Below are 12,217 nucleotides of genomic sequence, written 5' to 3'. Positions count from 1 at the left end.
TCTCAAAAAAACAATTCTTGTCTTGCCACGTTGTGTTAGTTTGGGAAGCGGGAACAGCAGTTTTCAATTGTTTCTTCATTTATCCAAGCTATTAGAATTCTAAAAAAAAGTTGCTTATCCTTAGTCGTGAACTTCATAGTGCTTCGTAGTCTCTTGCTGCTTTTCTCTGGCCTTCCTACGCCGGTTTAGCTTGTGTCAACTATTTTTTTTGTTTGATAAAAATTTAAATATTGTTCGCGAATTTATAGTTTGCTCTGCTATGAATTTTTCTAATAGTCAGCAACCAAACAGTTCACGGTCAGCTTTATTGCAAAAAAATGAACGTTTAAAGACAAATCCTTCATATCATTCGCTCGCTAGAAAATCATCAACTTGGATGCGAGCGAATGCCCCTACACAAAAGCCTTCTGCCTTCCGAAGACTTCAGTACTATATCCCCGTATTGCATTGGCTTCCAAATTATGCATTTGGAAATTTTATTTGGGATATTTTGGCCGGATGCTCTACGGCGTGTCTTTCGATTCCTGTTGCCCTCAGCTATTCTCAGACATTCTTGGGGATTCCTCCGGTGTACTCGTTGATGGGTGCTTCCATAAGTCCGATACTCTATAGCCTTTTTACGGCTAGTCCATTGCTTAGCGTGGGTCCAGAAGCTGGTATATGTTTGCTAATTGCAGGTAATATTCATCAAAGGGTAATTCAGAATAGCGAAACCCCAGAAAAAATGGCTATTCTCATTACCGGAATGATTACTTTTTTGACAGGCCTCTTTACATTGGCAGCAGGGACTTTTCGACTTGGCTTTCTTGATGCTCTTGTGTCTCCTGTTTTGCTTCGTGGTTGCATTTCGTCGATTTCAGTCATTATTATGATCAACCAAGCTAGCGTCATTTTTGGACTAACTCACATCCAACCTATCAAGTCGGATCTTCCTATAGAAAAATTGATTTTTATACTGCATAATATTTCAAAATCTCACAAGTTTACCTGCGCAGTTTCAATGGTTGGTATTGTTTTATTTACTGCGTCGCGTATAGGAAAGACAAGATTTTCTTCCCGCTTCCCTAGAATTGTTTCCATTCCGGATACCGTTTTGATTCTTCTGGTAGCAGCTCTACTCAGTAAACAGTTTCAGTGGCATTCCGTTCACGGGGTACCAATTCTTGGTGACGTTGAAACAAAGGTCATCTATCCTAGACTCCCTTTACCTAAACTAAATAAACTAAATTTTATTAGTGAATCTTTGCAAACTGGTTTGACATGCGCATTTCTGTCATTCATTGATACCATTATAGCTATTAAGGCTCTCTCAACTCAAAGAAGCCAAATACTTCGGTCAAATCGAGAGTTGTTTTCATTAGGACTAGCAAACATTGGTGGAAGCCTGTTTTCCGGTTTGCCTATATGCGGTGGTTATTTACGTTCAAAGTGCAACATCCTTTCAGGTGGTCGTACTCAGGTTTCTGCGATAGCATGTGGTGTTATTGTATTTTTGGCAACTTTGTATATTTTGCCTATTTTTTCCCATGTACCTAATTGCTTGTTATCGGCAATGGTTGTGTCTTTGGCTCTTTCTTTACTAACAGATGTTACTTATGAAATTGCATCTTTGGTAAAGCTTCGCGCGTTTTACGAAATTCTCATGATAGTTTCTATAGCTAGTATAACGATGATGCTTGGCTTGGAAACTGGAATCATATTTGGACTTGGTATTACAATTTTGCAAATAATACGGCATGCGACTCGTTCTCGCATTATGTTTCGAACTACAGTTGATGAAAACGAAGATAATATCCTGTTGGAAGATCATGCCTCTGGCCGTTCTCAGCGGATAGATACGCTTGCAGTTGATTCCGATGATCAGCTTCGTGTTCTTGTAGTTAGAATTCCAGAACCCCTTTTCTTTGCTAATGTTAGTCAATTGGAAGATCGATTGAGTCGACTGGAGAAATACGGGAATCCACGCATGCATCCTGGTGAAATGCCATATCACTGTGTTGAAGACCTGGAGATCGTTGTTTTTGATATGGTTGGTGTTTCTTCCATGGATTCGAGTGCTTTATTTACTTTTCGTCGAATCTTGGCAAGGTACAGAAATTATAGAACCAACATCTATCTTGTTTCTGTTGATCCTTCAATTCTGCAGATTTTTGAAAAGCATGGTATTATCGAGATTATTGGAGGATTCAATCATGTTTTTGAAAGTATGAAGGAATTGGATGCTGCACGTGATACAGGAGGGAGGTTATTTTAAATGTTTTTTTCTTCTAATTATTATTCTTTTTACTATGCCTTCAGATTGTCTTGCATAACTTTCTTTTTTCCTTTCATCAGGCTTACATCGTGCTCAAACCTCAGTATAACTTCATTACTGGGTAGTCAGCCGAATACTTGTTGTTCTTATATACCATTTATTAACGTTTTGGCTATTTATTTGTTGCAAGCCATCTAACATTTTCATTTTATATATAATGAGGTTTTTACGTCGAAACAATACCATTTTAAGGATGCTAAATAATTTTTTATTTTTTTTTTTTATTTTCAGTGTTGCAAGTCCTACTACTTAAGTCTTCGATTCATTCAGGTACTATTGTATTATATAATAGAAGGCATGAAATTTTTGAAGGTTGGGTGACAAAGGGTAAGTAACGCCATCTACTTTTCCAAGTATGATTCTGCCTTTCATCAATCACCAACCATGGTTTTGGTTCCTAATAGCGTCTATGGACAACCAGATTTGCGTGAACCAGCAATTCCAATAAACAATGGTGTCCGTAGGATAAATATTTTGTCATTTCAGCAAGCGAAGTTAAGAAACTCTACCCACGAAACGCGTCCTTCATATTTTACAAAATCGTTAGAGCATCATAGTCAGCATAGACGGCGACCGAATGAATCCTCGCGCCATGTGGGATCGCGAAAACGTCACCGTTATTTGAATGGTAAGCTTTTGAATCAATTTAGATCTCAGCTAACTGCTGCAATAGATCTTCATCTATTTAGTCAAGTTCCTGAAGAAGAGCAAGAAAATCTATACCAGGAATATTGCTCATCCCGACCAGTCTTTGGTTTTTCAAGTGTGAATCAGGAGTTTTATGAGGATCCTATCGAGGATCCATTATTGGACAGCTCTTTACATATGAAGTACAATGAGCAAGACTTTCATTATTACACAATTGCTAGTAAAATTCGCCATGAATTGAAACGTAGCAATGCCTTGCAATTGGTCTTATTACTTGACAGATATCTTCAAAATATCCTTCATGAAAAGTTGATCTCGTGGAGTCATAGGCCGAACGAAGTGTATCAGTACATTTCAGAAAGTTTCGTCGTTACGGCCTCCCTCGATTTGAAGCTTATGCATGAGAATGCTCGATCTTTGTATCGGCATCAGTATGTCCGTTTGGATGTTGAATGTCCAGATAATACAAAAGCTTCTACGTTTGCAAGATATTGGATTCATTTAATTTGTGCTTATTACAATATTAACTCTACTTCTATGTCAGGTCTCACGAGAAGGTTTGTTCTTTTGCAAATACCTAAAGTTATCGAAAGCCCGCCGGAGAAGTTGACTTGTCTATTAGTATCTTAAAAAATCACGTATTTATGAATGAACTTACATATTTTGTGATTATTTATTTACCATACAAAAAACTTGAAAGGTTTTTTGCTAATTGATATACACCATCGGATTGAAAGACCTACGGCTACTTACGAATTTAAAAATAAGGAATTATAACATCTCATTAAACAACTTTTTATGATTTATTTTATTTAAATTCATTTGACAATTCCCTTTGAAACATGTTTTTTCTGTTTGGAGAGAACTTTTGAAGGATAATCATAATAAAACTATTGGATTGAATTTGAGGTTTATTTAGTGTTTATTTCAAATATGTCAAACAAATCACTCATATTTCCGTGCTTACTTGGAAGACTGGTTGAACTTGTTTGTCTTGAAACACTTGACGGGAAAGGTGGGCTTCTATCCAAAGAGGCTTGAGCTTTTGCAGAATAAGCACTTCCATTTTTGACGGGGGAGGCTCTTTGCGAAGCCGCTGCAACTATGGGTAAGCTCTCTGATGATCGGACTCCAAGTGGATTTTTTGAGTAACTTAGACGAATTCCTCCTTTAGGGCTATTTTTTAGGATGGCTCCTTGAAGTTGATTCAATGTTTTCGTAGCATAAGAGATTTCTTCAAACTCTACAAAGCACATTGGGTTGCTACCCTTGACTTTAAAAGAAAGTCTGCGATACCCTGGTTGTGTTGAGAAAAGTTTTCGCAATTCCTTTTCTTGGTCATAACCAGAAATGTTTCCCACATAGATGGTATTACAGGGAGTGTTTTGGTCTGCGTGAACAGTGGCATCTGAAGCACTAGGGTCAAATTCTACTTGCAGTGTATCAGCTTGAAAACACGATAGCAAGTTAGTTTCAAGGTTTTGGGTTTTGGGGATTGGTCGCTTTTTTAAGGACGTTCTTGACTTAACGGTATTTAAATCAGGCAACGGTTTCCAATTTGGAGGACGCTGGAATTCAGGCTCGTATGGTGCTACACCGTTAAGGGGTATAGCTCGAGGTCGAATTGCTGGTAGCTCTTTGGCAGGGCTTAAACGTTCCATTCTCAAGGCTTCTTCAAAAGGATTTGAGCGATCAAGCCCTTGTGAAGATGAAAAAGAGTTCTCTTTTTGATATGTAGGCTTCTCAGCAACATGGTATCTGGCTTTAGGAGAGATAGACTGAGTTAAAGTAAAACGTTCATCCTCAATTGTAGGTGCAAGGCTGCCGAGGATATCGTACGCGGGATTGGCTTCACTAATATTTGACAGTGTTGTCGGTAACTTTGTCATTTTTTTGGAACCTGCGTTAGAGAGTAGAGGGTTGTTGGTTGTGGTATTATATCCATTCTTAAGACTTTGGGACCCATACCAAGTCTTATCACCAATCCCTCCATTCTGGAAAGCTTGGTTATTTTTCCAAGTCAATGGAGAAGGGCTTCTAATAGAAGTTCTTGGTTGTGCCATGTAATCGGATTTAGGACCTTTGAAAGGTTCACAAGATTGCAAAGCATCAAGGCTAGGGAACGAAGAAGACATCTTGCTTTCGGAAATCGAATCGAGATACTGAGAGTTTTCCACGGTCGGGGAAGGACGAATATTTCCTAACAAAGGGTCTACCTTCTTGTTCATTTGCATCGGAACAGGATTCACCGACGGAGTTGGTCGTTGTTGTAAATTATCATTGATATGAAGGTTTCCCTGAACGATTGTAAATGTGTTGGTTGGCGTGTTCATCAGCATTTGCTTAGCTTTGGTAGCTGCATTGGGGTTATTGAAGGTAACAATTCCTTTACGATGACCCGAATCGATTACAACCTTTGATTGCATATAACCTTCACAAAATGTAAAGATTCCACTGAACTCTCGGTTATCAATGTCATCTGGGAGACCGTCGAGTACATGGAGCGTGCACGAGTCAAAGCTTTCAGGAGTAAACTCGCTGAATGAGTTTGAGCCACTGCTACTCTTCGATTGTAGAGATTTGTCGGTGTCATCAAATATATGTTCAGGAACCAAACTTGGAGTTCTTGACCGAAGAGAAAGGCCAAGTCCTGCATTTTGCGGATCAAAGGAGGTAAGCGAGTTTAGAGCGTTCACAGAAAGTCGGCCGTCTGAAACACTGCAGCTATTGCCACGGAACTTTGGAGGGGAATTCCCTGTTCCATCTAAACCAGGGGAAGAATCATAAGCGGGATTCCAGAGAGAAGGACGGGATTGTGTCGGAAAATTGGGCGGATAGTTGGAAGCATCCACTCCACCTGAAGCTGGGCCGGAAACGTTTGTGGCAGACAAGGAAGGCAATTTCGTTGGGCTCGTTCCTATAGGATTCATAGTTGACAGATAAGGAGGGGCAGCTGATTTGGCAGGTTGAGCGTATGGAGCATAGAGATAATTCAATGGATGAGACGCGCCATTTGACATTCCTGACAATAAAGGATTGAGCAAGCTCCCAGTACTTCCATTATGCATGTGGCCTGTTTGTGGTTGTTCAGGCGCGTTGTTCCAAGGATTAGAAGAAAGACTAGATACAGACATTCTACCGCTAGCATCTTCAGGTTTAGCAGGTTTCTGATGATTGTTAAGTGTAGACAGTTGACTCATAGTGAAAAATGAAATTGCGATGAGAGGGCTGCAAGAATAAAAGTTAGTTCACCGGTAGGAAACGAAGACTGGAACCCCTATATAGAATGAAAAGGGTAAAAGCACGATGAATGATGGCAGATAAAATATGTTAACTGATACTTATACCCGATGGCAAGTAAGGAGCAAATATGTATGGGTAAAAGGTGAGTTTGTGAAGACTTCAAAATATGAGGCTTTCGATAGCTTAAAGAGAATGACTTGAGTCCAATTTACCTTGTTTCTGTTTGTTTGTTTACTATTATATAAACGGAGAATTGAGGTAAACAATGAAGCAAGGAAGTAAACAATTAGGAGAGTAGTTAAATGCGATGCAAATGAAAAGGAAGATTTCAAAAGAAAAGAACCAAAAAGGAGTCGCAAAAATGGGAGTCGCAGCTAGACAAATCTTAGATTGATGCTTTTCCTTGAAAGGAAAGGAATATGCAAAAAGAAAATAACGGGGATTGAAAAAGACTTTGGGAAAACAAAAAGGTTTGCTGGATTTCACGAATATAATAATTCCTGATTAAAATTAAATCAATGAGTGGAACTTCGGTATCTGACTGAAGTATGTGCTCACGTAGAAAATTAAAGCCAATGCCAAACACTGTTTAAGCGGAGTGTTTGTTTGTTTATAAGGGAACCAAAAGCAGGAGCGTTTATAACGATAACAAAACACAAAAAGTGGTAGATTGTCTAAAATTGCGAATAAAGGAAAGAGCCAAGATGAATGTTATGCAATTAAAATGGGGAGTAGAAAGGAAAGAGAGAATAATTAGGAATATAAAAACTAACGATGATGATGCGAGCGATGAATGCTAATCCACTGGGAACAAGTCAGTGCAAAAAAAGAAAAGGGAGTTGATTGCTTTGATAAATGATGAATCACTAAGAAAGCTAAAACAAAAATGGTGAATCTATAGTAAGATATATAGGTTCGAATACCAGGCGTCTCCTTGCTAAAGGGAGAAGCAGGCAGGCTTTATATACTTTTCCTCCATAACCCCACTTGTATTTTTTAAAGACTGCGAAACGAAACCATTACAAAATTACGAGCCAAAAGCAAAGGAAAAAAAGAGCTAGATCGGTTCTACAGATTGAGTAATTGTGCTGTAAGCTTCCTTCCCAGGCAGCGCACCTGAATTTTGACCCTTGGAAACCTGAAAGGGTAAGGGTTGAAGAGATAAACTTTTTGACAGTTGTTTTTGAGGCTGAAGTATTCTTTCTTAAGACTTGTTTCTGTGGTTTTCGGGTATTTTCCCCTTTTTCCTTTTCAGCGACGTAAACAAGCAGCCTTTTTCCAGTGACGCAGGAAGCTCTTTTTCACCCTTCGTACCTTATATTCAACGTGCTTTGGTTCTCCATATCCCCGATTTCGACTAGCCTTACCCTTCCTCTCCAATTTTGCTTGCTGATGTCATAGAATGTGACATCAAAGCAACGTATCGTCGTTGATTGGATTACCTTCTTGTACAGTTTAGATCTCTCTTTTGCCGAATTTTTGCCTCGGGACGCCATTCCCATCGTTATGCTACCATCTTATGTTATGTACGGTGAAAACTTGAATGCATTACGTTACGTTAAATAAAAATACGGTAGTCTGCTATACTTACTTGGTAAACAATTGAGGCGTAAAAAACTCAAGTCAAAGAAGTTTTGGAATGTACAAGGTTGTAAAAGACGAAAATCTTAGCAAAAGAATAGAAAGAGTTCGCTGTTTTGTAACCCTTGTTTCTCATTTCTTTTAATGGTCCCCCATTGGACGAATGATATTTGCCCAGTATATTGGGATGGCTCCCATATTACTACAAGGAGGGATGGCGATAGTTGTAAATACTCAAAATTCTACCTGTCTGTCGTTCACAAACAACCATCGCTGTTTGCTAAAATAGGAACGGGCATTCTTTTGCATTTATTCCCGTAGAATGAGCGGAAATAATCATGATTGGGATCACCATGGGGTGCAAAACTCCGTTTCTGGCACAGAAATCTCTGATGAGTATATGTTGGCACGAACAGGTTCGCTTCAGAGTTCAAACGCAAGCCAATTGGACATTTCTCACCAGATAAAGGAAGTTAATGCTGATACTGGAAGCGTTGCAAGCACTATTAAAAGTACTGGCAAGTTACCAGAAGCCGAATCTACGGGGATTCACCCAGCCAGTAACAAGTTAAATGAGGACATCCACAAAACGTCTTTGGATAAGAATGAAGAGCAAGTTTCTACAAGGACTTTGGATGATGGTCCCTTCGAGCATGACACACAAATCCGACCGTCTTCTCAAGAACATCCACCAGAACAGGAGCCTCCTCGTTTGGAGAAGATAAAAAGAAGGGCTTTTGCATTTGTTTTAAACAAGCGCTTTTGGATTGTCTTTGTTTTGGGTCAAGTGCTTTCATTGTGTTTGACCGCTAGTAATACCTTCAACGGCTTTCTATCAGAGATGGGAAAAGTCCCTGCTTTTCAAGTTTTCTTGTTCTATGCCGCGCTCACTGTCGTATATACTCCTTATACCATTTATCGAATGGGATTTAAGAAATACTTTGAAATGGTACTTCATCATGGCTGGAAGTACATTATTTTTGCATTTTTCGACGTAGAGGGGAATTATTTTGTAGTTCTCGCTTATCAATATACCAGCGTGATTAGCGCGAGTCTTTTGGACTCTTGGGCTACGGTTGCAGTCGTCATTCTTTCATTTTTATTCCTTAAGGTACGATACCACTGGAGTCAGCTGCTCGGTATTGTGGTCTGTATCGGTGGCCTTGCCTTGTTGGTTGTCAGTGACTTGAAAAATTATGGCAGTAATACAAAAAGTGCAGTGAACCCTGGTTTAGGAGATGGTTACATGATTCTTGGTGCAACTTGTTATGGTCTGTCAAATACCATTGAGGAATATTTTGCTTCCAAATTGCCTTTGTACGTAGTCGTCGGTCAACTGAGTCTTTATTCCTCCATCATCAGTATTGTACAGAATTTTATTTTCGATCGCCACGAATTTTTGCATTTGCATTGGACCCGCAGTATGGGAGGATATTTAGCTGGCTTCATCATCGTTATGCTTATTCTTTATTCTCTTGCTCCTATATGTTTCCGTATGTCTTCCGCTACCTTTTATAATATTTCAGTGTTGACTTCGGACTTTTGGAGTTTAATTATTGGTATCCATGTGTTTGGAAACCACGTCTATTGGCTTTATCCTATTGCTTTCGTTATGATTATTATAGGCCTTTTTCTATATCATATTTTTATTGAAACCGCCGATAAGACATCAAAGCCTTGGTTGAAGCAAGGAGAAGGTGTGGATGGTGTCGGTATGGCTCGTCGACCATCATCGTCTCTGTTTTCCACAAAAAGCAATATTGACAAGGATGCCGGCAAGAGCGAGGTTATTGTTGCTGCCCATAATGATGACGAGTTTTTCAGCCGTATTGGTGATTCCTTTAGATGGATGAAGCATTTCTTTACCAAAAAGTAAGGGGAACGGTGTTTTTTTTCTGGTATAAAAATGGTATACTTTGGGTACTGGATTTATTTGTTTGGATAATCTTTTAATTTAATATAGTTTAGTGTAAGTGTACAAAAGGCCAGACAGTTGGTATTTAAAGGACATCCTTATGGATGTCAGGATGACACGAATAAATATTTACTTTCTACATCTTTGTATTACATCGCAACCTTGAAACGATTGTGATAAAGGGGTTTGGCAATACTCTACTTATTTTCGGAATGAAACCCTGAGACGTCTGCAAGTACTTTCACATGAAATTCGTAGCGCTCTTTTTTTATTCAATAAGTGTTCAAATGGAATGAGGTTTTTAAGGTTTCATTTGTAAAATAAGGCAATTAACGAAGTTCATCCATTTCAAACTTTTCTAAAAGAGCGTATTATCGTTTTTTATTTATAGGTTAATCATACTAAATGAACCAGTGTATGAAGATATTGCTAGCGTTCAATACACCCAATTTGGAGTAGAACTTGATGCTTCCTCAAAATTAAGAAGATATATTATTAATATACTTTGTTGTTTCTTATATCCAGACAAAACTGGATTGTCATCGTTCGGTATTGGAACGAGAAATTAGCACTCCAGAAGAGTCGTTAGTGCTCCCTCTTACAAATAATTATTTGTCAAAAAAAGCTAGTAATAACAGCACCTGCTGAAGGAATCTTGCCCTTTGTTTAACTTGTTTAATTCAGGATTCAACGGTAACAATTCTCGAGGTAAACTTATAGAAAGTCGAATAACCTGACCGCTTTCCACGAGACGATTGTGAAAATGATTCGATCTCGTTTTTTACGATTTCCAGTTCTAAGACCAAGATGTTTTTCACCAAGTTTTCATTTTGACTTTCAAAATCCATCGTTAAATACTAGGAAAGCCTCTTCGATGACAGCAAAGACAACAGAATCTGTCGAGTTCCAAGATACCGCTTCTAGAAAAGGGCCAACTGTATGTACATTTATTAGTCTTATATGTTGATCACTAACATTTCTACAGGCTATTGTGATGCTTAATATGGGTGGACCATCGAATTTAGACGAGGTATGATTAGCTAGAAGCCAATCCTTTCAATTTACGAAACATGAATATTAATAAACATAGGTTGGTCCTTTTTTGGAACGCCTCTTTTCTGATGGTGACATTATTCCACTAGGCTACTTTCAAAACTTACTTGGTAAATTAATTGCTAAGAGAAGAACTTCCGCCGTTCGAGAGCATTACAGAGAAATTGGGGGTGGAAGCCCAATTTTGCATTGGACTGAATATCAAGGAAAAGAGATCTGTAGAATCTTAGATGAAACCTCTCCCCAGTCGGCTCCTCATGTTCCATTCGTGGCCTTTCGTTATGCTCCTCCTTTAACCGAAGAAATGCTTAAGGACTTGAGAGACTCTAAAATTAAGCGTGCGGTTGCCTTTAGTCAGTATCCTCAATGGTCTTGTTCAACAAGTGGTGCTTCTCTGAATGAACTACGAAAACAGCTTCTTGAAATGAATATGGAGCACGATGTTGACTGGTCTGTTTTGGATCGTTGGTTTTTACAGGAAGGTTTGTTGAAGGCTTTTTCAGAAAATATTCAAAAAACCTTGGAGACGTATCCTAAGGAGGAACGAGATGATGTTGTGATTATATTCAGTGCCCACTCATTACCCATGTCTCAAGTTTCTAAAGGAGATCCATACGTGAATGAAGTTGCTGCAACTACTTATGGCATTATGCAAAATCTGGGGTTTAAATATAAATATATAAACTCTTGGCAGTCCAAAGTTGGCCCCGTTCCTTGGATGTCTCCTTCCACAGAAGACGTAATTCAGCAATTTGGAAAGCAAGGCCATAAAAACATGATATTAGTCCCCGTTGCCTTTACTTCAGATCATATTGAAACCCTAAAGGAACTTGAAGATTACATTGAGGATGCTAAGAGTAAAGGCATCACTGGGGTTAAACGTGCACCTAGTATAAACGATAATGCAGTCGCTATTAAAGGAATGGCTGATTTAGTAAGGCTCCATTTGGAAACGAGTACACCTCATTCCCGTCAATTTACTCAGAGATGTCCTGGTTGCACGAACGAGTCTTGTCAAAAGCGAATTGACTTCTTTCAAAGATCTTAAATCAGATTCTCTTCTTTGTTTAATTTTTGAATAATTTATTTATTTTTTATCTTTGCCTTTTTCATGTATGCATTGCATACTATAGCTTCCGTTTCTGTTCCAAAATATAACTTTCAAGGTATAAAAAACTACGTATTAAAAAATACTACGTTCGATGGTAGCTATCCATTGCTTGAAGGATAGTAGAGTTTTATGTTTTTACCACTCATTTTAGAAAAAAAAGGTTTGAGAAATCAAACAGACAGAATTCAAAGTTAATTAATAAAGAAACATAATGGAATGTGAACAAAGTGAAACTCTTCCCACCTGTGTAGTTAGACATTACCGATCATTACTGAAAAAAAAAAAAACAAGAAAAAGACGATTCTTCGTTATCATTGCTAATTACTTTCATAAATTAAGTCTATATAGCTAT

General features: G+C 38.5%; 5 protein-coding genes across 5 annotated transcripts; 4 read left to right on the top strand and 1 right to left on the bottom strand.

Moving 5' to 3' along the window:
* Positions 1–259: 259 nt before the first annotated feature.
* SOMG_04136 (sulfate transmembrane transporter) lies at positions 260–2,254 on the top strand (the record flags this gene model as incomplete). The annotated part of the gene is made up of 1 exon (XM_056182923.1): positions 260–2,254. The coding sequence occupies one exon, from the start codon at positions 260–262 to the stop codon at positions 2,252–2,254; it is 1,995 nt and encodes a 664-aa protein (XP_056039763.1).
* A 444-nt stretch (positions 2,255–2,698) lies between these two features.
* Positions 2,699–3,592, top strand: SOMG_04135 (conserved eukaryotic protein, R3H domain-containing; the record flags this gene model as incomplete). The annotated part of the gene is made up of 2 exons (XM_056182922.1): positions 2,699–2,942; positions 2,988–3,592. 2 exons carry the CDS (start codon positions 2,699–2,701, stop codon positions 3,590–3,592), a joined length of 849 nt encoding a protein of 282 aa, XP_056039760.1.
* Positions 3,593–3,873: 281 nt separating this feature from the next.
* mde7 (RNA-binding protein Mde7) lies at positions 3,874–6,162 on the bottom strand (the record flags this gene model as incomplete). Its single annotated transcript, XM_056182921.1, has 1 exon — positions 3,874–6,162. One exon carries the CDS (start codon positions 6,160–6,162, stop codon positions 3,874–3,876), a length of 2,289 nt encoding a protein of 762 aa, XP_056039761.1.
* Positions 6,163–8,108: 1,946 nt separating this feature from the next.
* Positions 8,109–9,662, top strand: SOMG_04133 (transmembrane transporter; the record flags this gene model as incomplete). Its single annotated transcript, XM_056182920.1, has 1 exon — positions 8,109–9,662. One exon carries the CDS (start codon positions 8,109–8,111, stop codon positions 9,660–9,662), a length of 1,554 nt encoding a protein of 517 aa, XP_056039341.1.
* Positions 9,663–10,464: 802 nt separating this feature from the next.
* Positions 10,465–11,802, top strand: hem15 (ferrochelatase Hem15; the record flags this gene model as incomplete). The annotated part of the gene is made up of 3 exons (XM_056182919.1): positions 10,465–10,638; positions 10,687–10,731; positions 10,792–11,802. 3 exons carry the CDS (start codon positions 10,465–10,467, stop codon positions 11,800–11,802), a joined length of 1,230 nt encoding a protein of 409 aa, XP_056039782.1.
* Between the last annotated feature and the right edge of the window lie 415 nt (positions 11,803–12,217).

Source organism: Schizosaccharomyces osmophilus, chromosome 3 (genome assembly GCF_027921745.1).
Source record: "Schizosaccharomyces osmophilus chromosome 3, complete sequence".
Taxonomy (NCBI): domain Eukaryota; kingdom Fungi; phylum Ascomycota; class Schizosaccharomycetes; order Schizosaccharomycetales; family Schizosaccharomycetaceae; genus Schizosaccharomyces; species Schizosaccharomyces osmophilus.
This window is presented reverse-complemented; position numbering and strand designations above follow the sequence as displayed.